The sequence below is a fragment of the Cladophialophora yegresii genome (genome assembly GCF_000585515.1).
Source record: "Cladophialophora yegresii CBS 114405 chromosome Unknown aczIN-supercont1.1, whole genome shotgun sequence".
Classification (NCBI taxonomy): Eukaryota; Fungi; Ascomycota; class Eurotiomycetes; order Chaetothyriales; family Herpotrichiellaceae; genus Cladophialophora; species Cladophialophora yegresii.
In genome coordinates this window covers 4,470,504-4,496,385 of record NW_006913045.1, presented here as the reverse complement: position 1 = coordinate 4,496,385, position 25,882 = coordinate 4,470,504, and the positions used below count along the sequence as shown (strand labels likewise).

Here is a 25,882-nt window from a genome sequence, read left to right as displayed (position 1 = left end):
CGTATCACCGTTGTTCTATGCAAAGGTAAGAAGCGCCACGCAAGGTGGCACAAGTGTCGCTGACTTGTCACTCCCCAGGTTTCATCATTCATCACTCATAATCCGAACACTCTACCTACACTGCCGCAGAGACACCCGCGTCCCCCTCGTATAGAACCCACAGCAATGCCCAATTACATACCGCGATGCACGCCATGATCCACCAGACACCGCCTACAAAGTTCCCACCAAGGCCGAGTCCGAGTCCCCATCCCCCAAGCGTCGGTCCCAATGTCCTTGCTCCGGAAGACACACTCTGCGCAACCCCATGGATGGTCCCCAACACAGACGGATGAGGCGTACAATTGTTGATAAGAATTGTCGATCCCGGCAACGCGAATGTTCGGGCGATGACTTGCAACGCCAAAACAATCGTGAGGCATGGCCAGACGATGTACGCCTGATTCGGTAGCAGAGCGAGGTACGGCATGAGAAAGTATGCGAGGACGGAAAAGGGGAGAAACCACCGATAGGACGGTAAAGTGCCGAGTTTGTTATTCACGGTCGGGTAGAGGAGGATTTGCAAGGGGAAGCCGATGACGCCGATGATTGCAGTCGCTAGACCGACTTTCTCAGATGATAGGCCGAGACCTCCGGTAAACAGAAAAGGTAAGTGCGCGTTGGTGTTGGAAGACCGCGGCGCAGGGAGGAAGAGGAAAACGAGCGCGTTGAAGGCGGACACATGCATGGCTAACAGGTGGTGATTGAGCAGTGTCAGCACCACGTTCCGGGTGAAAATCTGGCGGAAGCGGAGTGTCGACTTCTGCCACACAGGTGGTTGGCTGGTCGTTGTCGTCTGTGGCGTTGCAGAAGATTCGAGATCTTGCTCCCGTGGAGAATCGGCGTCCTGCAGTTCAAGTTGATTTCCGAGCTCGGAGTATTCATACTCCCCTTGCTTGCCTCGGCGGAAGAGCATTCTTTGAATGTACTTGCCAACCTTTCGACCGCAGTCTGGTCTGTCCCGAAGTGCAGCATGGGTTTCGTCGAGACCCAGAATCAGTAAGATGGCCGCACAAAGGATGAAGGTGGCGCTGATAACGTTTGGAAGAGCGTAGGGAAATGCTGTCATCCATCTGACACCATCCTTGCCTCCAATTGTAGAACCTGGGCCGAACACCCCGGGAAAGGAAGTGATGGGATCTGCGAGGAAACCGCCCAGGATAGGGCCAACAACCACGCCTAGATGGTCAGTAAAATATCTTCCGGGTGCGCGGATGACTTACCAATGTTGAAACACATGGGCAAGAGAAGAAACGCTCTCGACTGGTACCTGTCACGTCTGATTAGATCGAATGTTCACAGACACGAGTGACCGTCATACTTCTTCTCTTTGATGATCTCGCTGATCATCGTCCTCATCACACCCACGTTTCCGTTCAAACATCCGGCGCAGGCTCGGAAGAACAGCGCCTGAGCAAAAGACCTGGCGAATCCGACACCAATGCAACTTACGCAGGTGCCAAATAAGCCCACTAGCAGGACTCTTTTACGACCAATCCAGGGCGTATCGGCAGCACGTCCCCACCAGACCGCAGTAAGAAACTGGGCCGCCGCAAAAGCCGCAGTGAACATTCCGCCCTGACTGGCAATCACGCTGTCTGGAAGATCAGGATTGAAGTATCGAAGCTGGTAGAACAGGTATGCCGCCAGAGATCGTTCTGTCAATGGCTCGACGAGTCGAGCAAGGGTCAGAACGGCCAATTGACCCTTCTTAGGTAACGACGTCCATGTCACTGGGGCTTCTTTTCTCGACTCGTGGGTAGAACTTGTTCCAGCGGTACCGATGGAAACTGGATCTTCTTCCTCATCTATGAACGAGGGTCGTCGCACCGTTAAGGATCTGCCTGGCGTCAGTGTCGGCCTCGCAGGGCCCTTGGAGGACTGCATCGCTGCGTCCTCGACGTAGTCATCTTTGCTGGGAACCTCTCCCAAGTCTTCCCTGCTGGCATTGGCCCCATCCAGTTCTAGCGGTACATCAGTGAACGTGGCTCTTGTTGTGCCTACATCGTGCCTGTGTTGACCATCAGGTGTTTCCACTAGCGGTGAGGGCATTCGGCGCGAATATCTCCGTGGCGTATCATGTGGAGCTTGTTTGTGCCAGAGCCGAGAATTTTCAATCTCGTACAAGCCGATAAGCGAATATTCTGCGGAGCAATAGCCAGCGAAGATGGATTTGTTCAGGATTGATGTCCAGCGTCAGAAGAATTTACGGACCGAAAGGCACAGCCGATGACGAATGTAAATGAGCGGTTCGGTGTCGAGTCCGGCGGCAGGACCGATTGTTGCGTCTTGAGTGGTGCGCCTGCTTGCGTTGTGCCGGTCCGACCGGCCGGTAAGATGCCGGCGAGACTCGGAGGCAAGGCTGCGGTGGCAAGGCTGCCGACTCCGCGCAGGACGGGTACTACGACAATACTGTGCATGTAGACAAGACAATTCAAAGACTGCTGTGACCGAAAAAGGACTGAAAACAGCAGAGTGACCGGACTTTTAGATCTATTACATGCAAAACTAAATGCCATCTTATTATGGTCGGTCATCCTTGAACCTGTTGAACCTCCCTTGCCAGTATCCGGCCTCTTGCTCACCCAGGCCAAGGAACTCCGTGCAGAACGGCCTCATATCCTCGTAAGGCCAAGGCCTTCCTTCTGTAGAAGTAAGGTACTTAAGAGCTTCCCGCTCAGCGTACGCCCTCCCCATCATATCCTCCCTAACGGCTCGGGAAGCGTTGTCCTCAGCCTTGCGAACAATAGCCCCCAGCAATGTAACCCAACGTTCTAATACAGCAGGGTCTGTTGTGCAGGCGTGCTGACGAAACTCGACAGTGGGTTTGATCGATTTCCAACTCGTCTCGTCGCGGGCCAGATTGACGAGGTTGGCAAAGTTGTACATGTATCCTCTGTACGTGTTACCCTTCTCATCTCGATGTTGGAGACGGTCCACCAGGTCAAAGATATCTCCGTCTTGCTTGAAGATGGCGTCCTTCACGTCAAGCGGAGATCGTGTTGCAAGTGTTTCACGTAGATGTCGAGCATTCGAACAGACGTTTTCTGCGCCTGGGTGGACGCCTGTGTAAGCAGTCTCGAATGCAAGGACGGCCTGTTCGTTTTCCTGTTCTAATTCCTCCTCTCTGGGTAATGATGGGGGTTCGTAGTCATCCGGGTCGAAATCTTCGTCGTCTTTCAAGACTCCGACATCGAGTTCCTCATACTCTCTCTGAGGAATTGGTACTCCGCAACGACTCTTTGGATGGCATTTCGAGATGAGGTCTTCGTGTAAGACTAGAATATATGCCAGATGTTGCAGTAACAGTATAGGCATGTCCTTCGGATTGTCGAAGTTGAACCCAATGTGCACATGTGCGCTGGACCACATAGATTCCAGAATCGAAGTGTCCTGCCCCGGCAATGCTTGGAGATATCTGCCGAGCTCTGCAAATGCTTCATCCTTTTTGTTGAGGTTGAATACCGGGGAGATCATCTCCATGCCATGGCTATCCCAATTTTCCATGTCACCCTCCGCCACCTCCCGATCCCTCAAATGATGGTGAAGCTGACTTGGAAGTGCTCCTGCCAGGGTATGGTCGTTCGTTAGCGTCCACTTCGTATAGCCCACATTAGCTTTTCGGAGCACTATGCTTACATCGCACCCATCTTCGTCCGGAAATGCAATGGATGCCGCGGCGACTTCATCTCGGCGCTGAGGATGCGGTTCAATCCACCCTACAACATTAGCCTCAAGACCTCTATCGCCAAGAAGATTCTTCGCAATCAGGAGTGTCTCCATTACATATCGACGCACCCACATCTTCCCATTGTCGGACCTGATGAAGCCCATGCCCTTGAACTGTTTCATTAGACAGGTCAGGTCCGTCTTAGGGACGTGCAATGCCCACGAAGGGCTCCTTCCGCGACAGTCGTAAGCAGGAACGGGGACACCGTTGGCCACCTGCTCAGTCGCCACGAGTTGTTGATGCTCATCGGCGGTAAGAGCCTTGATGATGTCTGCACCAAGATTGTACTTCGATATAATATCCTGCAAGAGGTTCTCCTTGAACGCGAAAACGAATTCGAGCTCAATTCCAAACGTCGTGGCGTGGACTGGAGACCTGCCTTCAGCCTTGGACGGAGAGTCGGCGGGTTGTCGGCCTCTTTGAGCTCGGCCAACTGGATGCTGGAGAGACACTGCGTTGGTGTTTGAGCCCTGCATTGCGGTTTAACATTGGGTTTCCGTGGTTAGTACAGTATGTCGAGCCGTCGATATTCACAGGCCAACCAGCCAGATAAAATGTGCAGTGATAATAAAGAACATCCTCGCCGCGTGATACATCAGTCTACTGCCCAGCCTTGGAGAGGACCTGTGGACACAGTGTAGATGCTCCATTGTGCCGTTTCTGGCTGCCGCTGACCGTTTGCGGTAGGGAAATGTAAAATCATACATGAATGAGCGCGTTCGATAGCCACAATGTCGACCGAGGAAATGATTGTCGAGGTCAAAGCTCCTTTGTTACGGCGTGCCTGGATTTGTTTCGAGGGAAGAACTCCTCTCTTTCTGCTGCGGCGCTGTGACCACCTTATGGGTGCACAGACCACACCTTGCCCCTCGAGCTTAGAGGCCATTCCAGGAGGAATCAAGCCAAGTGATTGGTAAGAGCTTGGCATACCAAATAGAGCACAACTGAAGGTGCTGATAGTTGGAGATCATGAGCTCGAAGCCTTTCTCACCGGTTTCTTTGTTTCGTTGTCAGAATTCGTCGATGGAACGCGACCAGAACTATCCGCAATGAGACCGCAATCTCGAGCCGTCTGTGTTGTGGGCTGTGTAGGTCCCGCTTGCAATTGACCGTAGACACCGGATTGCAAGTTAACGAACCTCGTACCGCCGGTGGTCTCAATAGGTGTATCACAACACCGGCTTCTCTTCAGAAGTGTCGTCGACATTCTTCGCAGCAAGATCGGCCGTCACAGCATCAGACGGGTACCAAGCCATAGCCTCATATACCTGACCCGGACCCATATCGACAACACCCACATCGGCAAATCCCAACTTCTTATACAGCAACCTCCCCTGTTTACTCGCACGAAGAATAACAGGCAAGTTATCCCTTGCAGCGTATTCCTGCACATATTTCACCAACATGGTTCCAAAGCCCTTGCCTTGGTAGGCCCGATCGACAGAGAGGTGATCAATCTCCCAGTATTGCTTGATATCGTCGAAAGGTCCATCTCCAGCCTCACTGTTGAAGAACCGAAGCCATGCCGAGCGACTAAGGGAGCGGTCGGCAAAGGTATACCACTCGATCAGTTCTTCCAGGCGGAGAAGCTGGAGTTCGAGCTCATTCCATGAGGATGGAAACCGCGGTCTCCTTTGATTGTCGCTCTTTTGGGTGCTAGATATCGCGGATACATGACCCACAACTTTGTCCTCGCCGTTCCACCAAGGGTCATTCCGGTCAGATACACCGGCGAGAACAACGTGGCCATCGTAGAACCTCTTCTTGGCACGTCTGAGAAAACCTACTCGCAGACATTCCGGATGCTCATGGCGATGAGGGGATAGAAACTGTGTCAAGTCGTCGTCGAACATGGCGTTTGTGGCGATGGTGCCCAGATCGGAGAGATCTCTAGCCAGGGCCAGACGGACATGCATGTTGATCCTGCGGTGCGTAGCGTAGCAGTTATATGCGATTCGGCTGACAAGAAAGAGTGAGCCAAACGTAGGAATAGCAGGGTGTACGAGTACTCTAGCATAGAATGGTACTCCACTGACAAGAGAACAAATAGCAGAGCAAGAGTCTAGATATGGAGGACCCTGATACAAGCGCCCTCTGACTCACGACGATATTCTGAAGCTAGCTCGATCAAGCTCCCTCTGCATGACAGGGATGATCCCGTGGCGAGAAAGTTCGCCCAGAGGCATCGCGCGACATCGTTGCACAAGGACATTGGAGGGAAGCACACGTCCCTCATTGCAACGTCTGGAGATGGCTTCCATAAATTGGCTGAGTATGAGCTCCGAAAGGGAAGAGGGAACAAACGGTCGCCAAGACTTTCCCCGCCAGCCAATCACAATCGCTTAGCTAGCCCAATCCTTGGCGCGCCTCGCGACTCTCGAAACCCGCAACTTTTTAGAACGCCGGAGGCTCAATGCTCCATGCTCACCACAATTTATCCCACGCAGCTCATCACCAGCCTACCACTCCCGACTCCGAGCTGCAAACTCCCAGCTTACACGCCCAGTACGTACAATCAGAAAGCGCCGAAGTACAGGGTGTCAGGATAGAAACGACGCACCACTCCCGACCTCCCGAGACCGACAGAACCAAGTACGCACAGTGATCTACCTACCAGCCCATCATCAACCCAAGGAGTGATCGATCACACCACAGCTCCCGTGCACGGGACACGCTGTCTTGTCTTTGGTTCCTCTCCCTCCTTTCCCTGCAAGGGACGCCTCTTCGGAAACCGCAACCGCCACCATGTCCCTCGTCCACCTAGCAAACACATGCTCGCACCTCCAAAACGCCTCGCGCGCCCGCCTCGGGCTCACCTCCATTCCCGACACCAAATTCCACCTAAAACTGATGCTGGCGCTCCAAAACTCGGGCTTCCTGTCGACAGTCGTGCGCGGCGGCCCCTTACCTCCACCGTCGCACAACCTGCTCTCGCACCCGAGTTCCTCGAACCCCGAGGCGCCCATCGACCCCGTCACGCGGCATAACGTGGCGAGCCGCCGTCTCTGGCTGGGGCTGAAGTATTGGAACTCGGCGCCCGTGATCGAGAAGATGGAGTTGGTCAGCAAGCCGACGCGGCGGATATGGATGGACGTCGAAGGGCTGAGGAGGCTGGTGTTGGGCAAGAAGAGCGGGTATGTCCTGGGGTTGACGAGGCCCGGGGAGTGTCTGTATGTGAGTACGGATGTGGGGATCCTGGAGGCGCGGGAATGCGTGGAACGGAAGATTGGGGGGCAATTGATATGTCGGATTCGGTGATGATTCTGGCTGATGGGGAAAACCTGATATGTCGGATTCGGTGAGAGTGGTAGCTGATGGAGCAGCTGATATGTCGGATCCGGTAAAAGTGAGGGGCGAATGTGGCAGTTGATATTCTGGGATCCGGTATTCAATAATAGGTGACGAGCGCAGGGCAGAGCTTTCGTGAAAGGCGGCGCGGGAAGCGCACAGAGCGAAACAGCTCGGATGAATAGCGTCTGGTTGTGATGGTGCGACCTTATCGTATGGTCTCCCTCGTCCTATGCCCGGATGCCACAGGCAATATGCCACATACCACATGTACAATACAACACCATACTCTACAATAACTACGACAACCAGGAAGCTACAACAGGGTACCTACTGACTGATACCGGACGCATGTCGCATGTCGCATGTATTTATCGCATCTCTCATATCGGCTCAACCCGACCTGATCCGACCTAACACCTCCGCCAGACATATTGCGGCCGCGAGGAATCACAACAAAGACAACGACGAGGACGAAAAAGAATCCATGTGCACACACCCCCTTGGTTCATCGGCAGGGCCATCGTTTCCAGATATTTGGGCGCTTCTATTTTCGTACCTCCGTACTTGGTACTTCGTATCCTATGCTGCGCGACCATGGCTCGCATTCATACCTACCTAGTACACACACACTGGTCAAAGCGAGGATCGCAAGGCAGGGAATGTAAAGGGAATACCCAGTAAATCCCCATCAAGCGTGGAGCAAGCATGTATACTGGGTGTGATAGACCACCCTTGTGGGAAGCAGTATCATAGTGGTAGAGGTTTGGTACACCGTCGCCCTCGCGACTCGATTTTAATAATGCTGTCTGATTTTAGCTCTCTTGTAATAGAGTACAAAAAGCCACCATGGAACTACCTCCGGTTGACCTCTCGCCGGGATAGACTGATGCTGGTGGCCTCAATGGAGGGTACCCTTTTGCGAGCCCTCGAAGTAACCATCCTCATGGTGAAACTACACTGTTACCTCCAGCCCTGCAAACCCTCTACCTCTACTGCTCCTGCTCCCCTTCACTCTCATACTCAAATTCGGCTGGACAGGGTGCATCCTCCACCCCTTCTTCGTCCTCGTCGATCGCCGTCAATACCCCGGCGGCAGCCGCAGCTCCTGCGCCAACATCCTCGACACCACCCAACCTCTGGCCCGCTGGTGTCTGCGGTGTCGCTGCATCAGCTCCAGTTACATCCCCGATAGGCTGCACCGTCCGCTCGGGCCGATCGACTCTACTGATCAGCAATGGAATCGTCTCTCTGTCCTCGTCGGGCTCCGTGTCAAGTACGACCATAATGCCGCCGGTTGGGCGCTTGACAATCTGATACCTCGGATCGGGGAAGCTAAGATACTTCAACTGAGCAGGCAACACGCGGGACATGTTAGTGATCTCGTAGCCGACCTTTTCCTTTTCCGCTTTCTTCCTAGGTTCAGCGGCCGTGCCATTTTCGCCTTCTTTCTTGTCAGCATCGGACGTCGGGTTGACGTCTTTGTCTTTGGTATCAGAGTCGTCCTTCACGGCAGCTGTGATGCCAGCCTCGTCTGTATCCATTTTGTCGGCATTGCCAATCCTGGGCGTGACGGGCGTGACTGTGTCGACATCCATACTGTCCCGTCGCTGCTGCTTCTCTTTCTTAGCAGCCCGTCGACGGGCTTGTGCGGTGGTACTCAGCACGGCAGTCTTAACCTTCTCGGGTGTTTCGTCCTTGGCAGCTGTTTGTTCAGGTGGGTAATCGAACAGACTGGGCCGGGTGTTGCAATGGAACTTGAACACTGGAACTTGCGTCTTCTGATCGAGACCAATCACGGCCGTCGGGGTCATCGAGAGCGACAGGAAATGTGTCAAAGGGAACCAATACCAGTATTGAGTAAATACTACGACACCCACGATACCCAGCATGTTCAGGTTGCCAGTCGGAGTTTGCAGACTGATTGCGCAGTTTCGGCCGGCGGCGTCGATGATACCCATGGCAATCGCACATCCGAACTTGCACATAGCATCTTCGTGTCGATCGCCGATAATCTTGAGCATGGCTTTCCGAATGGCGCCAACCTTGGGGTTCATTTGGTCGTTCTGTTGGATCAACACCATCGCCAGTGCGATGAGGGCACCTTGACGCACAAAGTCGGTGGGATCTTTCAGCATGGGTTCCAGCAAGTCGATAGCTTCATGAAGACCCGTGCCGGCGCAGGAGATACCCAATGCCATGGCAGCACCATATCGGACATGAGGATTGTAAGATTCTGCGAGTAGCTCCACCATTCGAGGTACGCTGTTGTACTTCCGGAACAGGATGAATCCCAAGCTGAGGACAGCAATACGACGCACATCGTCGCTGACATCGCTGACGGCGACGTGAAGCAGCTTCCGGACAGCCTTGTTGCTGCCGGTGCCGACATAGGCCATGGCAATGGTCAAGATACCGCCATAGCGCATCGTCGGATCGGCGTCGTTCAAGAGACCTTGGATCAGCTCGTCCGCACCCTCTTGACGGCCGTACATGATCAAGGCCATACCAAGAGCAAGACCTCGGACAATCTTGTCGTGTTGGGTATCATGAGCATGCTGAATCATGTCAGACAGGACCTTGGTGTTGCCCGATCCAAGCATAACAAGCCCCATTGACAGGCCGACAGCCTCGCCATTGATCGCTGAATCGGCCCACAGCACATTCCGTAGATCCTCGAAGATGGATTCGTCGCCAGAGGCCATTCCTGCAATACCGAGACCGAGCGCACCGCCGTGCTGAACGACTTCCTCCGTCGCTTCCTTGAACTTGTCACGGATAAAGCCGACAGCTTTGCCCTTGTCGTTAGCGCAGAGCAGGCCATAAGCGTACAACGAACCACCTTGGCTGTAGGGCGAGTCGTGGGAGCTGGCAGCGCCGGCCGGCTTCGGCAGATATGGGCTCAGAAGCCGGTGAGCTTGCGTGATGTTTCCTTGGTGGATGACTCCAAAAACAGCCGTGGCAGTGAACTTGGACCAGTTAGTAGCTTTGCCCAACCATTCCAGGTTGTTCCGGAAGAATGTGTCGTTTGCAGTTTTGGCGTGCATCAGGCCGGCGCAGAGGGTAACTGCCGTGTGGAAGATCGAATACCGGGCCTCGAGGCTGTCTTTGACCTTGTTCAATATCGATAGATCCACCCGGTTGGCATTGTGTAAGAATTCGATGTTGAGGAATATTGATATGAAACCCGAAAGAATGTCGCACATTCGGCTGATCGCGTCCACTTGGTCGCCGTTCCAGTCCCATCGCTTTGGCTTTTCCGCTGGGGCCGGTGCACCAGCCGAATCTTGCAGTTCTTGCTGTAGTTGACCTTCGGCCTTTTCTTGGTCTGTTTCCATCTCATCGGCCTCCTTGGACTCTCTCGGGGGCAACAGCTCCTCGAGTTCCTCTTTAACCTTTCGAAGGAATTCTTGTGTGCAGTTGTCATTGAGGTCAAAGGCGATCTGGCACGCAATGGCCAGCGAACGGGGGTCGCCCTTCTCGACCAATTGCCGCAAGAGGCTCGATGCCATAGAATGCTGATCAAGGTAAACCACGCACTTTGCGATGGCGAAGTAGTCGGGGGAAGGGATGTCGTTGAGGAGCTCCAAAATGACCTTGAGTATCTCATTGCGAAGGCCCCGCTCTTGCACCACACTCATGCAAATGTCCAAGACATACTCTATCAGCTCTTCGCCCTTCTTTGTAGCTTCACCCTTCTCGTTTCGTTCGTCCTCGGCGGCTCGCCTAATCACGCGACGGAGAATGTCGAGGTTGCGTGCCTCCAAAGCAATACCGACCACTTGACGATACCGTTTTTCTCGGAAGCACGTCTCGAAGAGAGACTCGATCACGCGGGTGAGCGCTTTCTGTAGACCACGCTCTTGAATGATGCGCTCCGGTGAGCCAACTTCACCCAGCTCGACACCGGCTTGAGTAGGGTCGAAGGACGTGGTATTCTGTCTCGAGAGTAGGGACTTGGAAGGAAGCACGGATTGAGAGAAGGGCGTGAGAGGCGATGTTAAGCTGGCGGACATACTGGCTGCGCCGTCTCCTCCTTGACTGAAAGCCGTGTCAAGTTGTGGTTGTGTACCAGCATTGGTGGTGGCGAGCGTAGAATCTCGACTGGCGGACAGAGCGATGAAAGAATCTACACATTTGGAGATGATGGTGTCTTCAAATTCTCCAGGGTTGTCCAATCTGAAGTACTTCCCAGCGCCGAGGGCAAATGCCATGGATTCATTATATTCTTGCAGGTGGTAGTACACTTTGGATGCGACAATGGCGGCGAGCTCGCGCTCCGGGAAGGAATCGTCTTCGTATAACGCCTCACTAGAAAGACACAGTCAGCTGGGTAAGATAGGTTGAAGATCATTGAAGGCTCACATTTGGCCCACGGAGTTTGCAATTTCGGTCCATAACAGATCAACTTGGCTGTCGAGCTGCTTCAGAGCAAAGCTTCTGAGCTCCGGATCAGGTTCTGACAGAAAGCCGACCAGACCGGCAGCCGACACCAATCCAACCATGTCTGCTTTTGTGTTGTGCGCAACGCGCAGACTGAGGTTCTCGATGTCCGGATCCGCGGTTTGTTGATCGGTGCTGGAGAGAAGGGGCAGAGGCGCAACGATTGGACGACACGGATCAGTCCGGCCAGGCAGGTAAGAAGACAGTCGACGAGAAGAAAGTCTAGTGTACAGGGAAGAAGAAGGATGAAGAGATGTGGTAGATGGGGAAGCTGAAGGAGAGTCAGAAGTCTGATGGATTCGCGCAGACAGATGGAATGGACGGCGATTGCAATTGACGTGTCTGCGCTTTGAGCAGCCGCTGCACTTCGTAACCTTGCAGCAGCCTGAGCCTACCTGGGTTAGTCATCGGGTCACGTGAAAATAGGTCACGTGTATTTCTGGTCACGTGGTTTAATGGCCACGATGGACTGTGGGTGCTTGGAGTACTCTGTATAGTTATATTATTACATGGGTATCAGAAGCCGAAAGAGAGCGTGGCCTCTTATGCCTCTCCAATGCTGTCTCTTGAGGCTCGAATTGTCACCATTAACCAGTAGCCGCCATGCCATCTCTCGTCGTTGTTGTCTAGCAAGGAAACAGGCGACTCAATATTCTTACGTTATCCACGAATCCCCGGACGAGTGGTTCGTACCGGTTGGATTGGCCTGCTTTTGCTTTGGCCAACTCCAGTCGTATCTGCTCCGTGCTGATTTCCACCTCTAGTTCGTGTTCTTTTTCGACCGAGTTGGGATAGCTGACTTGTGTCAAGTCGATCTGATAAGCCAAGTGCCGGTAACTCATTCGGTCCTTCTGTCGGTCTCGTCGGCTCTCCGTCGTCTCTGAAAGCCAATTCGCATCTCCCTCCCAGGGGCTTTCAATCGATACTGAGATGCGGTAATCGAAGGCCGTCCGCGGATTGTAAATCTCCAGATCTGCAATCCGCGACTTGATGATTTGCGCTTTGACCATATTGGTCTTTTCATCAATCGTTCTGCGCACTCGCGGCTTGTGGTTGTGATTAAGATACGTCATTATAGACGGTGGTAGGTGATTCTGGCCTTCCAGGGTCAGTTCGTAGAATGCGTCGTATTCGTGCGGATGATCGTAGCCGATTCTCGGCGGTCGCCCGGTTTCTTGAGCTTCCCGTACCGAGTCTTGGACAAGCTTGTTCAAGAATCCATTCAGAGCCTTGTGCTGAGCCTGATTTCTTGTTAGACCCGAAGACGCCCGGCCGGCGAAGCAAAGCACTTACCACGTCCATGGAACTCTTGAAGCTCGTCCGGCCTCTGTAGCTCTTTCGGTCGAAAACTGTCTCTGTTTCCACTGGCAAACTGAGTCGGTCGCCGGTCCCCTCATCGAAGATCATGCCAACCTTGGCTTCGATCTCAAATACAGCTCCTCCAGCAGGTGGTTGCTTATTGCCAATGGTGAAAAAGATCCAATCGCAGACACGCCGAACAACGTCATCAAAGGCTGGCTCATTGACGATCGACGGCTCCCAGGGAATCTCGGTGGGAGGTGTCATTGCAGGTGGCTGCTCTTGTCCATTCGCCATCTGGGACCCCACAGAGTCCTTCTTCATAACCACATCGTTCGTGGACGAAGGCGGGGGCACAGGTTGAGACGCAGGGCTCGGAGGTCGCGCCTTGATGAAGATCAACGGCTGTTTGCGTGCGCTGCGCGCCCAGAGGGGAATGTCGTCCCGTCGCGGGCGCTTTCTCGGAGGTAATGGAGCAGTCGTGATGTCGGAGATATTGCTTGCGGATCGCTTGAGTGGAAATTGTGAGAGCACTTTTGCCGCGGGACTGTGCTGTTGTGTAGGAAGGGATGAATGTGCTTGCTGGGGTGTCAAGCTGTAATGGCTTGTAGCAGCCGGAGCCGGACTCGGCTCAGAGTTGTGATACTGGGCGACGGGCCTCTGGTCAATCGACGTCGACGATGACTTGGGAGTGTTATCGTAGTGCTGATAGTCCAGAATCCGGTCCGGCGTGGTGTGAGGTTGCGCGACGGAAGAGTTGGAACTGGAGGCTGGCGGACCCAGAGGCCCGGAGTGCTGATCGGGCATGAGGTCGTGAAAACGGCTGACACTCTGCCGTCGGACTGGAGGAGGCTTGGGAATTGTCTTCGGACTGACACTCTCAATGCTCCGCTCGCGTTCACGCACGTCCCCAGAATACGTTCTTTGTATGCTGCCACTCCCGGTTCTTGAATGATCGGACGGGCCTTGGTTGTAGTCCCTGCTTTGTACCGAGCCTATCGAGCCCACAGATGATCTTCTCACGCTCTCGTGGCCATGGGAGGTCGGCCGATGAGGGTGCGGCGAAGGACGGGGGTAGGACACGGGTGGGCCCAGGGGCGTCGCTGGAGGAGGGTGGAACTGAGCCTGAGGTGAAATGTTGCGCTGGCGTGCATGCGAATTGCCGTTTGCGGCAATGTGCTCTTCTCTCAGTGTAGGTGACTGCCCCTTAAGTGAAGGATGAGCCGTAGGGTATTGATAGGTGGTCGCAGTGGAAGGCGTGGTGGTATTGGGGTAGTGGTGGACGGAGCCGGGTGTCGGAGGGTATTGGCCCGAAGGGGAGGGCGAAGGAACAAAGGGAGACTGGTATGGATGTGCAGACGCTATGCCTTCGCGCGGAGTGTGGATCTGAGCATATGGTCCTGGACTCTGCGCGTAGCTAGGGGTGGAAACAGAGGCAGACGCGGAATTCTGGTGTTGGTGCGGTGATTGCACGGCGAAATAGGAGCCATTGGCAGAGGTGCGGAAGTCGTTGGACGGCGGCGGCTGATGGTGGTGGTGGTGATATGACGAGGATGAAGAGGCTGACAGCAACGGCGGGCGCTCGAGAGCAGGATGCGACTCGTACGACGGGGTGCGGTCATAGGATGATTGATGGGTGTGAAGTCGAGGCGGAGGGTGCGGTGGCCCTTGATGGTCTTGTCGCTGCGCCGGCTGAGACTCATTAAGCATCGCCCTCAGATCCATGGCTGGCCCGAATGTTGCAGATGTTGCTTCTGGCGTGAAGCTGTGTAACAGCGCGTGGGTTTGGCCATTAATTGATCAATTGTCCATGGTGGACTGGTTCGACGAGTGCAGCTGCGGGTGGAGGTGGACGAAGGAAAGAAATGCTGCCACTGCCGCGCGACTGGCGGCTGGCAAACCAATGCCACGTCGCCCTCTCCCTCTGGATATCTCCGCTCCTCTCCTGGTTAGACACCTGTGGTCGCTCCATCGCTCAACGTTACACATATCAGTACATTTCGTTCTTATGCGAAGCGATCTTCCTAATGCTACAGCTTGATCTAGAACAACAGGGGTATCATCGTAAATGTAGGCAACCATCCAGACTCCAGTCACGTGCAAGCCTCGTCAAGGCCCGCCGACTATACCCAACCCTGTGATTGTTTCTCCCCTTCTAGATGTCATGGCCAACGCATCCGCCAGAATGTCCTGCTCGATGCCCACCTGCGGCGAGAGGTATGGTGTTGGCCGAGGCGTGGTTATGGAGAAAGCCGGCCTCATCGAGATATTGCCTAGACTGACATTGCGGCGCACTTTTAGGGGTACTGGCGGGGTCAGTCCATTTTCACCCCCTACAGGAGACTCGACGCTAAGACTGCGCCTTCGAAGGAACGATGGACGAGCCGACCGGCCACGCCCTGGACGTCCCCTGCTGTTGGACCTCTTTCGCTCGCGGGCGGCTCGGGCCTCGGGCCCAAAATTCACCCTGTCCCTTAATGTATGTATCGCTTGGATGAGAGCCAGTTCAATGGCCACGCAGTTCTTGATTCGACACATCCGAGGCCAAGTCGCCCGTTCGCCTGCGACGGTGGCTTTCAGCATGAACTCTGATGTAGGATTCATCATCATGTTGAGGTACTCGCTCGGGTGGATGTCGGGCAATATGTTGATATCGCCCGTGTACTGTTGATTGAACAGTGAAGCCCACCTGTAAAAACCTTGCGGGAAGCCGATGTCTGCGAGTTGTTGTGCCCGGTGGATGATCTCTTCTCTCAGAACTTCCTTGGCGGCTTGAAACGGGTTTGGACCTGGGGAGGGTGTACCGGGCTGCTCACCCCGAAAACTCTCCTCTCGATCGAGGAATACTCGTACATGTGGATTGACCTGGGAGACGATGAAAAAGTTGACGTTGAACATCTCGGACAGTTTCCGCATAGGAATGTCGTGGTCCAGAGATCCGTCCACGAACGTCTGCTTGGCGTTCTGCATCCACAGCTTCTCCTCTTTGGTAATGGGATCCTTCTCGTAGATATTGGCGGGCGAGAAAACGCTGGGCACAGCACAAGATGCACAGACTGCTGACCAGATGAAGACATCGGGAGCGGTCACGAAATTCAACAGTCGTGGCTCCGCACTACCAGCGCTAGACACGCAAATATTGACAATGCGACCAGTCTTGTAATGTGCCTCTCGGAAGGTGATGTCGCCCAGCCAATCTCTCATCACCCTCCTCAGGTTCTCCATTTCAAAGAAAGCGCCCGTCCGCAGCACTGTGCTTAGCCGCTGTGTGAGCCATCCCACTCTGCCTGTTCCCGGGGGATCGAAGACGGCCAGATCCGAGAAAGGGAATCGGTCGAGCACTTCCGCCATCCGCTCGTCAGTGGAACTTCCCACAATGCCGGCCACGATACTGCCTGCTGATGCTCCTGAAATGATCTCCGGCAGAAGTTCTGCCTCCCACAGAGTTTTCACAACACCAATATGCTTCATACCCAGAAGTGCCCCACCAGACAATGTCAATGCTGAACGTCCAAAAAATTTCAGTGCGTCTTCTAATGATTGCTGAGAACGCCGGACTTCTACCGTAGAGAGGTCGTTGCGAATGCTTGCCTCGGAAAACGCATCAATGGCCTCTAAAACAGTGTTGATATAATCGTCTATCAGTTTCTTGGTGCCGAACCATGAATGCTTGTAGAGCCGCAGCGAGTTCATGCCTCCGAGGTCGCGACTGAGCCCCGTCCGCAGGAGGTGGTGCAAAGCCGCTGTATCTCGTTCGATCACAGCACTCTTCAAGCGAATGACTTGATTCTCAATAACATCAGGGTTGTAGCCGGGTTCGATCGAGTCCTTCTCTTTCTTCCATGCTTCGTGGCCTTGGAGGTGGTCCAACGCGACTGTACAGCTCTCGTACTCGGCCAAAGTCTGGGCCTCGTTCATGCGTCTGAGCAGGGCTTGCTCCGGTGTCTCAGGAGGTCTTCGGCTGTATCTTGCTATCTCTCCGGCAAGTCTCTGCAGTCTCTTGCTCGGCGACAACAGCTTCACCACATCGGCGTAGAGGCCAACGCAGGACCAAAAGATTGGGGAGTGCGCAGGGACAACCGACAGGAGGATTGCCATGGCGATGATGAGGTCGTGGCCATTTGATGACCACAGAAAGTGTCTAGGTGGACTCGGCAAACGTCTGTCTCTAGGTTCTCTATAGGTAGTTCTAGAATGGGTGAAAAAGGTGAAGACGTAGTCACGGGTATATGGAATTCTCGGTGTCCTAGCTGTGAAATGAGAGTGAGCTGTGTCATCCAAGATCAGGTAGCCACTTTCTGGCGCGAGCATGTGACCTCGCTCTGTGGGAGGACCTGAGCCAAGGCAAGCGCAAAGAAGGAGTGGATGGACAGACTTATGCCAGACGTGGCCGCTGAACGATTACTTTGTTAATGGGTCCGGCCAGTAAGGCCGAAGCCAGACTCGGTAGCCGAGTGTGTGTATCCCAAAGGGAATGACATGAACCAAACAAAGCCAGAGGTTGCGATGCACAGGTACGCAAAGGTGACGAAGGGGTGGAACGAGTGGAACGAGTTTGTGGGGCGAGTTACTGTATGACATCCATGGATGGCTGGCTGGATATCTCGTAACCTCGGGGCGCGGTGAAGATTATCGAAGTTTGTATTTCACCCCGTGACCCCCAGTCCGCGCTCCCTCCACAGCAGTCACCTACCCGTAGAGTCGAGGACTAGGGCTGGGGAAAACCGAATGACCTGGAGAACCGACCCCATTGTCACTCCTCAACTGGGGCGGCATTGTCAGGCGATTGGTATTCCTGGAAGAAATGGAGGTGTCATGCTGTTTTCAAATGCGCGCGTGATATGTTCTTTGTCAGGGTCGTCGAATGGGTGAACGGATAAAGGGCCCGGTGAGCCCCCAATCAAGGCACAGCGAGAAGGTTTGCTTTCGCCGCTGATCGCAATCACATGCAAATGCAAAATGCAAAATGCAAAAAGCATCTCGTATCTCGAGTTCTCGGGGTCCCTGACAAGCCTGTCTTTCGGCTCATACGCGCCTCGCATTCTCCACAACCCATGCCTTTGTATCACATCATCTGCAAAGTTGCCTGCCGAGACGCTGTTTGACGCCGGCTGTTGCTACAGGCTGGGTTTCCGCCGGGATTCTTGACTTGGTTTGAATTTCGAGACGACAAGTTGAGCATGTGCACTTCAGTCAAATCTGCACACGCCTGTATAGTTTGCCCAACGTATCAGCGGCTTCGTTTCGAGAAAGGGTATCACCCTGCACTTAACAAAGCCAAATAGCAACTTCACCGCTAGATTCATGTCGTTCTGAAGCACAGAAGCCAACCTACTCGGAAAGCCTACTGTGCTTGGCAGCATTCTACTCTCTCGAAAGCATGGCTTCCCGAACTCGGCGTCTAGGTGATAAGGGCAGGCTTCTTGGGTCAGCCTACGAGTAGCGGTTGATTTCTTGATATTACAGGCGTCCGTCACTCTCGGTAGACGCAGCATGTCGACTTGTCAGTGTCTCGAGGAATTCGCACAGTCCTTGCTTGAATCGAACAATGCCGTCCGCTTCCTGCCAGAAGTGTCCGGCGACTGCCTCAACGGCCATAAACCGAGAAGCCGGTCGTGCTTTCAGCTCCTCCGTCCACCTTTGTAACTTGCGAGCAGACGTGAAACCATCTTTGTTCCCGTACAAGCAGCAAGTCGGATGAATCGTTAGCTCATGAAACTCCCGCTCTGAGGCAGAAGCTCCCTGGCCGCCCTTGGCGGCAAATCGAAGCTTGGAGAACATTGTGGTGAAGCCGGCAGCCACAGAAAGTATTGGAGACACGATGAGGTAGGCGACATCTGGCAACACATTCGGGGCAGGTTCCGCTGGTGCCGGAGTCGGCGGTTCCGTTACTGGTCCTGACGATGATGGCGTTGACGCATTGTCCGGTTGGGATCCGATCTTGCGACGAACTCTGTCCAAACTTTGTCTAATCCTTTCCGTGTCAATACTCTTTCTGGAATTTTGCCGGCTGACGCGCCCCAACTCGTAACCACCCATGATGACACCGGTTGTCGTCTTTCTGATCTGTCCTCTGAAGAGCTCTTTCTCTGAAGACCCTGCTACCGTTGATGCTGCATACATATCGAAGTAAGCTCGAGCATCACGAGACAGCTCCTCCGCTCGCCGCTTTATTTCGATCCCTGCCGAGTCTGGTGTCCCGGCGTTGAACAACCCGACCACCACCTGTATCGGCGGCAGATGGGATGCAATCATCGAGCCGTATGAATAGCCTCCCAGGACTAAAAGTGGCGGGTCGTGTCGACATCGCTCTTCTTCACCACCCGAATGGAAGATGGCGTTGATGTAGTTCAGTAGAAAACCATAGACCGAAACGTAATCACTAAGCTCGGGCTTGCCTGACCAAGAAGTTCGTCCTGCTGATCCAGCAGCCCCTCTGCAACGCGTCAGTACTTGGTGATGTTTGTGCAGAATAGATAAGTGTCTACCTGAAATTGAAAGTGGTCAAAACAAAGCCCTGCTGAAGAAGGAGGCTACCAACAAGCGCCACCACTGGGTCGTCATGAGAGCCGCCTAGGGGAGCGTAGGGATGTGCGACTATCGCAAAGCTTCGCCCAAAAGCCTTGAAGTTCTTCTCGGTCTTTCGTGGATAGTATAGTCGACAGTCCAGCTCTGTGTCGTCGTGGACACTGGGAATCTTGAACGAGGCATTCGGTTTCGGAAGGGTCATGATTGGCGACGACTGCCTCGCCGGCCTTGCAGTATGGAGCCTGATAGCATCGCCCAGACGGAATACTGAGACAGCCGTGTACGATTGCGAGGCTGCTTACTCCGTGTTACTGAAGTGTACGCGTACGGGAACAGGCAGAAGGCTGAGTTCATCCCACCCCATATCGGGACTAGGTGGCGCCGCCCTGCGCCGAGAGCGAAGTTGGTTGTGGGGAAGCGCTGAGGCGAAGCCCTGACATTCCAACTTACACAGTACGGAGTACATATTTGGATATGTGACACCATTTACTTTTGGTAGTCGATGCCGGATGGCAATGATCTCTGACTCTTCCGCGTATTTATACCGTTGTAATCCGTTACCCAGCCTCTTCCCGCCTTGTTGCCTGTCCCAAACTCATCCCCACCTCCACATCCATCATAACTAAATGCCTACTCACGCTCAGGAGATCCTCATCAAACCGAATCTTTCCCTCCTCAAAAGCGACGATAATGCTACTCCCTCCAAACTGGAATAAACCTACTTCTTCGCCCTTTTCCAGATGTGAGCCCTTCGTCTGGCACTTTTGGTTTATTTCTACGGTTCCCACATTTGTGGCGCCGATAGCGACGAAGAGCACGCGTCCGAACAAAGGACTATTGATGCAGATCGCGCAGCGAGCATTCATAGTCAAGATGTCGATGTCGGATTGTAAGCAGAGTGGGTCGACTTGATAATATTCGCCGTCGATTTGCTTGTACCATTCCACGACGCCTTCCACCGGGGAGTGGTAGCGATGGTAATCTTGCGGACTTAGCCTGAAAGATGCGATCGCACCATTATGCCATGTTCTTGCAGTGGCGTCGTCTTCGATCAAGTTGCCGATGGTGAAGTTCCGACCCTTTATCCATAGGCGTTTAGATTCCGCGACCGTGGGATAGACGACCAGTCGGCAGTCTGCAACGACGACCGCACGGGACGGATCATCCTTTTCGAAAATTGGACGTGCTCCAGGTTTGTGTTGCCTCACGAAAAAGTCTTCGAATGTGTGGTAGGCATGGATGTCAGAGGGGGTGAAGTCGTCCATGTTGATGTGGTAGAAGTCGACGAAGGATTGGATTTGGCTAGCGGAGGCGATGGTGCCTTCCTTCTTGCCAGATCTGATAGTCTTGTCATGAATCCAATGCCTCAGCAACCACGTCTGATCAATCCACTCCATGGGCCTACTGAAAAGAAGCCATAGTTTAACTTTCTTGTATATGGGTTGACGTTCTCGCACATAGCAGCCCGTCTTGCGGTTCAGTGTTTTCCAACCGACCTCGCGGTTTTGGACCAGTTTCACGGTGCTGAGGGCATTGTCGACGAGGGAGTGTGTGTAACTTAGGACCGCGCCCATTTTGCTGAGGTATTGTCTAAGAGATTGTGATCTTGCACCGAGCTTGGGATTGTCCTGCCTGGACGGTGAGAAGAGATATCCTTGATCGCGCGTGCTCGGAAGTCATCTCCGGAGTTCGATTCTCTTCGTTCTTGATTCTCCTGAACCGGTTGACGTCATACCTGTGACATCAATTCTGGCAGACCGGCTTGTGCCGGTGTGAACTTTGTCGCCCTGGACTTACCAGAATGCCACGGCAGGTCGAAGTGATCTGAGATCCTTCTCGTGGTGCGGTCTTCGTTCATCTGGCTGGACCCGCAGCGCGCCACACGTGAGGTTCTCGTCATGCTCATAGCCATATTGGATCGAGATGATGCCGGTGAGAGTGGGCTGGGTAATTATGCAAGATCAATAGCTGGTCAAATTTTAAGACCTGTTGGAAAGTGGTTTTCGCTGGCAAAGAGAGCCCGAAAAGCGGTGATGGGGACGGCGACAACCATAATAACCGAGATTCTCCAAGTTCAATGGAGATCACTCGAAGAATGACCAGGTGGTTGCACTTCGACCTCGCGTGGTTCGGCAGCAGTGAGGTTCTGCAGCATGGAAGAAATACCTGATCAAAGCGATCACCATCCCACCGGTATGAGCTGGCCTGCCTGAAGAACGTCAAGTCAGCGGCATATCCGCTGGGTCCAACCATGCTGCTTCTCTTGCGCGAGGTGGGTAGTAGCTCCCCGGAGCGGATGCATCATCCTTGATCGCGATGTTGGCGAGGTATGAGACTGATTGCTTTGATAGAGTTGATGCGGAGGTAATTTCGCGGGAGCGGTACGGAGGAGAAATATCAGCCTCTTCGTTTGACGACGACGAGGGAGGATAACATCTATTGCCTTCCAGCTTTTCTGCCCTCTCCCTAGAACAAGTGCTTTCGAGAACCTTGTTGAGACGGTGCAGGACATTCCCCTCGTGTTGGCCAATACCGTCAGACTGCCAAAGCCTACCTGATGATGGACGAAGAGAGCAAGGAATGGTGAGTCTTGTGCGGTCGAGGTTGCAGAGGACCACCAGCCTGGTAACCCTTGCAATATACGGAGTACGGCCTGGGCCATTAGGCCTCGCTCTGACTTTGTGGAGAGTCTCCACCGATTTCAACCAAATGCTCCTTCAGTAAGCTCGTAGTACACCATCTACCCTAGTGACAGCTTCAGTGGTGGCCTTAAAATGAACTTCGCCGGCTTTCCACCCCTTCCGCATGCCCAGCACGTCTCTGCGCCAGTGAGATTCCATACACCCAAGTCGTAGGAAAGCATTGATTCCGATGACCACGACTTCGAAAGTTCTGGCATCCAGAATTACCTCACTTCACCTTTGACAACCTCCTCACCCTCTCCTCACCCACCCCTTGGATGCTCCTCATCTTGATGATTCGTGACGTAAAGTGACGACTTTGACATCAAGTACCCGAGACCCTTGTCGTCACCCCAAGTCACGAGGCGTAGTTAAAGCTGAAGGGTATTTGTACTTATGCTTCAAGTTGTCTCTCTACCCTGTCTGACCTTGACCTCATCTTCATCTACCATCAATTCGAACAAATCCTACACACAAACAGACAATCAACCAAACAACTCCCATCAAATCCGCCCATAATGTCTTCATCTGGAGGTAGCGCCCCTGGCGAATTTGCCCACGGGAAGGTCGACCCCCATGAGGCTGGCAAGAGTACGTCACGTCTACTGCAGTGCATCTGTACGGTAAGGTTCTAACTCACGATCATAGAGGGTGGTCTCGCGTCTGGAGGCGGCACCTCGGGCGGCAGTGACAGTAGCAACACCGGCTCAAGCGGCGGCAGCAGCGGCAACTCTGGTGGCAGCCAGAAGGGCGAGTTTGCTCACGGCAAGGTTGACCCGTCCGAGGCCGGCAAGAAAGGTAAGCGAGTGCTGCGTGCAATTGGGACGTGAGCTGTTTGAGCTGCTGCTGACGAGGTCACAGGAGGGTCGACGTCCTAGGTAGTCGACGTCATCCCATGGAACATCATTGGCGGACTCAAATGTCTTCAAGCAGCTTTGCAAAGACAGCAATGCCTGTTCTCACGGCAGACGAAGCTTGATGTGGATGCACGGATTGAAAAACGGAAGTCAGCTGGCTAGATAGCCTACAGCAATACAGCTATTGCCCTCAAAGTCAGATGAGTCTAGCAGTCACGATGGATTTACGCTTCGAATTTCTAGACCGTACTGCATCCGTCTATCTGTCGGCTGCTACATGTTGCATGCGGCGGCCGGCGTCCTCTGCCAACATTTCATAGCTCGTCCCGCTTCCCTGCGCTCTTCCCTTTCGTAGCATCCCACTCTTTCAACTAAGTCTTTACTCGTCGAAACTCCCACTGATGCGCCTCTCTGATGAAATCCGGCTCCCCACTGAGATTGAGAATCCCCGTGCTGTCCCAATGATGGCCCCCACCCGTGATCAGCAGCTGATTCTCGCCATACCGTGTGCTGGCGTTACGGCCGTGGTAACACAAGTCCCGCCACACATCGCTCCCTCCATCGATCAAAGCAAGCCGTGGGGCAGTCAAACTGAAGTCCCCGTATTTGCGGTACCAAGTCAAATTTGGCCCGTCCGGAGATGGGACAGCCTGAGGTGAGAGCGGGCCGGGAGGGAATGCCAGGTGCACCACTGCTGGGTGTAGTCGAGACCGATGACGCGAGAGAGAAGCGACGGTGTGCCGCGGGCTTGGGGCATTTGGTACGCGCCTTGTTCGGTACACGTGCTGTAGAGGTAGGATCTGCTGCCGGAATTATCGGTTATGGCGTAGAAGGTCTCTGGTAGGATATTAGCTGTCAATGACTTAACTCGGAGATGTAGCCACGCGGGCACGTAGTGGCAACTAACGGTTATGAGTCGAGAAGCAACCTTGGGTACTCGTATTGATCAAATCTTCACTTTCACAGGCCGAGACTATGACTTCCTTGACATAGTTGGCGTATGCGCCTAGGCCGGTCCACGCCGAACCGTTCGTGTAATTGGTTAGCTGAGTGTCCATGGCCGTGACGTTCGCTGACGCGTTCATATCCGTGATATTGTTACAGAACCAGAAGAAATCCGGGTTGTCGGACGGAGGGCTCCAATTGAGCTCCTGCCAGGTGTTTGTGGGGTAGTTCATTGGTGCACCCAGCGGGAAGGCAATCTGATCTCATATTAACGATCCGGCATTTGCAGAGATGGAGTTCACTTACAGTCATTGCAAAGTCCCTTAGGTCAGTCAATGTGCCGAGCTCGAAAATCTCCTTCAGTTGCTGAATGGCTGCAGTGTTGTTTGTGTTGATAAGTTAGTCCATCTTATCAATGGTGTTGTTGATCCGGCTGATGCAGTCTGGAGGTCCGTTCTGTTGGATTGGATTATACCACTCGGGATAACCAAGGACTGCATGGATGACCCCAGAGGCGGCAATGCCTCCCCAGAGCAATCCTTCATACTCTACAAGGGAGAAGGCCGTCTGTGCCCCGGCAAGACTGCCTCCATACAATATCCAGGGGCGATAGGCGGCAGTCAGGTTATCCCCGCCTGTAACATTGGGGAATGTGGCGTGTTGCGCGAAGTAGGCGTTGTCTGCTATTGTCTGCTCTTGTCTGCTCGGTCGTGAGAAACCGCAGGTTGTCGGTTGTGGAATTCTCGAAAGGGTACGAGTCTCCATAATATCTGTCCTCAAGTATGACTCCCAGCCACCAGTCGCATTCATAAGGATCTGAATAATGCCAGTCTCGAGGTTCGAAAAGCGCGACGTCCCACTGACCTCGCCGCCAATGTACAGAAAGATGGGGCCGCCTGGCTTGTAGTATGTATCGTCGAACCAGTATCTCTGCTTAAAAGTGGCGTTGGTGTGTGGCGCGTACCGAGGGCTGGTTTGAAAATGATCGATAGGTTGATCGAAAGTGTACACCGTGTAATTCGTCGGTCTTCCATTCCTACCTAGAGAACCGACTTGCGCGGCAGCAAAGCCAAGACTGACCGTCAAGGCTAACAGTAGGGCCTGGAATGACTGCATACTTGGGGTATCTCGTCCGACCAACTGTCAACTCACCTCTACAGAACACCCTCACAGTTTCCGTAAGAACCACAGTAGATGTAGCGCTCCCACGTTCCATGGCGCGCCTCAAGTACATTGCCAGCCCCCGTCATGCGCAATGCCATCACACCGTCGTGGTAGAAGTTCATTGTAACGGGCGATGTCCGTCTGCGGCAGGTAGTACACAGCTGCTGATCCCCACCAGGGTGCGTGGTTAAGCTCTGCACAAGCTTGCTGAAGCTCAAGCACGAATGATCTCCAGCGAATCCTATTGGACAGTGCAGGGTCTGTTATAAGTTAAGTGATACAATCGATGATATGAGGAATGATGTCTTGATTAAGTGATGGAGAGACCATGTTCGTCGGGTGAAGGTGACAAGATAGCACAGGGTGTTCCACCAGAATTGTAATGGGTTTAGCAATGGTAAGCAGAGTTCACGATTTTGCGTTGGGAGGAGTGGTCGAGGGCCTTAACAGTAGTTCCAATCTGGGTCAAATACCACTTGAATCAGCCATTAAGCGCTTAGATCAACTCCCGTGTTGTCACTTGAAACAATGTCGTCAGGTTGAAAGCGCTCCATAGGTTGTGAGCGCGGACAGACGTTGACCAGGCAAAAGTTGACATCTACAAGGCTGAAACTTCAACATTGACAACTTCCACCGCACAAGGCACGTCGTGCGAGGCTCATCACGCTCATGAAGACCGAATCGTTCTCGCAGGGTCGAGCAGGTAATGTGCCGCGGTGCATTTCCAGGGAAACTGCCTTGAGCCTCGTTTTGGGCCGGCGTTAAAACTTGACAGTGTGGAGGAGGGACAATTTTGGGCCACTGCCACGGTGTGGTCAGCAGGGTGAGCTGGCCTAGCTGGCTCTGAGCTGACATTGAGCTGGACGCGAGCCAGCCTGAGCAAAAGCGGCGCGAAGTCACGTGGGGCA

At 53.7% G+C, this 25,882-nt stretch overlaps 11 protein-coding genes across 11 annotated transcripts; 2 read left to right on the top strand and 9 right to left on the bottom strand.

The window, feature by feature from the left end:
- Positions 1 to 115: 115 nt before the first annotated feature.
- A1O7_01618 (uncharacterized protein) lies at positions 116 to 2,091 on the bottom strand (the record flags this gene model as incomplete). Its single annotated transcript, XM_007755654.1, has 3 exons — positions 116 to 1,218; positions 1,263 to 1,309; positions 1,361 to 2,091. 3 exons carry the CDS (start codon positions 2,089 to 2,091, stop codon positions 116 to 118), a joined length of 1,881 nt encoding a protein of 626 aa, XP_007753844.1.
- A 471-nt stretch (positions 2,092 to 2,562) lies between these two features.
- Positions 2,563 to 4,245, bottom strand: A1O7_01617 (uncharacterized protein; the record flags this gene model as incomplete). Its single annotated transcript, XM_007755653.1, has 1 exon — positions 2,563 to 4,245. One exon carries the CDS (start codon positions 4,243 to 4,245, stop codon positions 2,563 to 2,565), a length of 1,683 nt encoding a protein of 560 aa, XP_007753843.1.
- Positions 4,246 to 4,938: 693 nt separating this feature from the next.
- A1O7_01616 (uncharacterized protein) lies at positions 4,939 to 5,685 on the bottom strand (the record flags this gene model as incomplete). The annotated part of the gene is made up of 1 exon (XM_007755652.1): positions 4,939 to 5,685. One exon carries the CDS (start codon positions 5,683 to 5,685, stop codon positions 4,939 to 4,941), a length of 747 nt encoding a protein of 248 aa, XP_007753842.1.
- An 829-nt stretch (positions 5,686 to 6,514) lies between these two features.
- A1O7_01615 (30S ribosomal protein S8) lies at positions 6,515 to 7,027 on the top strand (the record flags this gene model as incomplete). The annotated part of the gene is made up of 1 exon (XM_007755651.1): positions 6,515 to 7,027. The coding sequence occupies one exon, from the start codon at positions 6,515 to 6,517 to the stop codon at positions 7,025 to 7,027; it is 513 nt and encodes a 170-aa protein (XP_007753841.1).
- A 1,022-nt stretch (positions 7,028 to 8,049) lies between these two features.
- On the bottom strand, positions 8,050 to 11,562 carry A1O7_01614 (26S proteasome regulatory subunit N2; the record flags this gene model as incomplete). The annotated part of the gene is made up of 2 exons (XM_007755650.1): positions 8,050 to 11,368; positions 11,423 to 11,562. 2 exons carry the CDS (start codon positions 11,560 to 11,562, stop codon positions 8,050 to 8,052), a joined length of 3,459 nt encoding a protein of 1,152 aa, XP_007753840.1.
- A 564-nt stretch (positions 11,563 to 12,126) lies between these two features.
- On the bottom strand, positions 12,127 to 14,524 carry A1O7_01613 (uncharacterized protein; the record flags this gene model as incomplete). The annotated part of the gene is made up of 2 exons (XM_007755649.1): positions 12,127 to 12,741; positions 12,794 to 14,524. The coding sequence occupies 2 exons, from the start codon at positions 14,522 to 14,524 to the stop codon at positions 12,127 to 12,129; spliced, it is 2,346 nt and encodes a 781-aa protein (XP_007753839.1).
- A 384-nt stretch (positions 14,525 to 14,908) lies between these two features.
- Positions 14,909 to 16,897, bottom strand: A1O7_01612 (uncharacterized protein; the record flags this gene model as incomplete). Its single annotated transcript, XM_007755648.1, has 1 exon — positions 14,909 to 16,897. The coding sequence occupies one exon, from the start codon at positions 16,895 to 16,897 to the stop codon at positions 14,909 to 14,911; it is 1,989 nt and encodes a 662-aa protein (XP_007753838.1).
- Positions 16,898 to 18,259: 1,362 nt separating this feature from the next.
- On the bottom strand, positions 18,260 to 19,529 carry A1O7_01611 (uncharacterized protein; the record flags this gene model as incomplete). Its single annotated transcript, XM_007755647.1, has 2 exons — positions 18,260 to 19,235; positions 19,288 to 19,529. The coding sequence occupies 2 exons, from the start codon at positions 19,527 to 19,529 to the stop codon at positions 18,260 to 18,262; spliced, it is 1,218 nt and encodes a 405-aa protein (XP_007753837.1).
- Positions 19,530 to 19,884: 355 nt separating this feature from the next.
- Positions 19,885 to 20,901, bottom strand: A1O7_01610 (phosphatidylserine decarboxylase; the record flags this gene model as incomplete). Its single annotated transcript, XM_007755646.1, has 1 exon — positions 19,885 to 20,901. One exon carries the CDS (start codon positions 20,899 to 20,901, stop codon positions 19,885 to 19,887), a length of 1,017 nt encoding a protein of 338 aa, XP_007753836.1.
- Positions 20,902 to 22,526: 1,625 nt separating this feature from the next.
- Positions 22,527 to 22,838, top strand: A1O7_01609 (uncharacterized protein; the record flags this gene model as incomplete). The annotated part of the gene is made up of 2 exons (XM_007755645.1): positions 22,527 to 22,599; positions 22,657 to 22,838. The coding sequence occupies 2 exons, from the start codon at positions 22,527 to 22,529 to the stop codon at positions 22,836 to 22,838; spliced, it is 255 nt and encodes an 84-aa protein (XP_007753835.1).
- Positions 22,839 to 23,236: 398 nt separating this feature from the next.
- Positions 23,237 to 24,926, bottom strand: A1O7_01608 (uncharacterized protein; the record flags this gene model as incomplete). Its single annotated transcript, XM_007755644.1, has 5 exons — positions 23,237 to 23,456; positions 23,555 to 23,702; positions 23,773 to 24,067; positions 24,117 to 24,184; positions 24,299 to 24,926. The coding sequence occupies 5 exons, from the start codon at positions 24,924 to 24,926 to the stop codon at positions 23,237 to 23,239; spliced, it is 1,359 nt and encodes a 452-aa protein (XP_007753834.1).
- Positions 24,927 to 25,882: the final 956 nt, after the last annotated feature.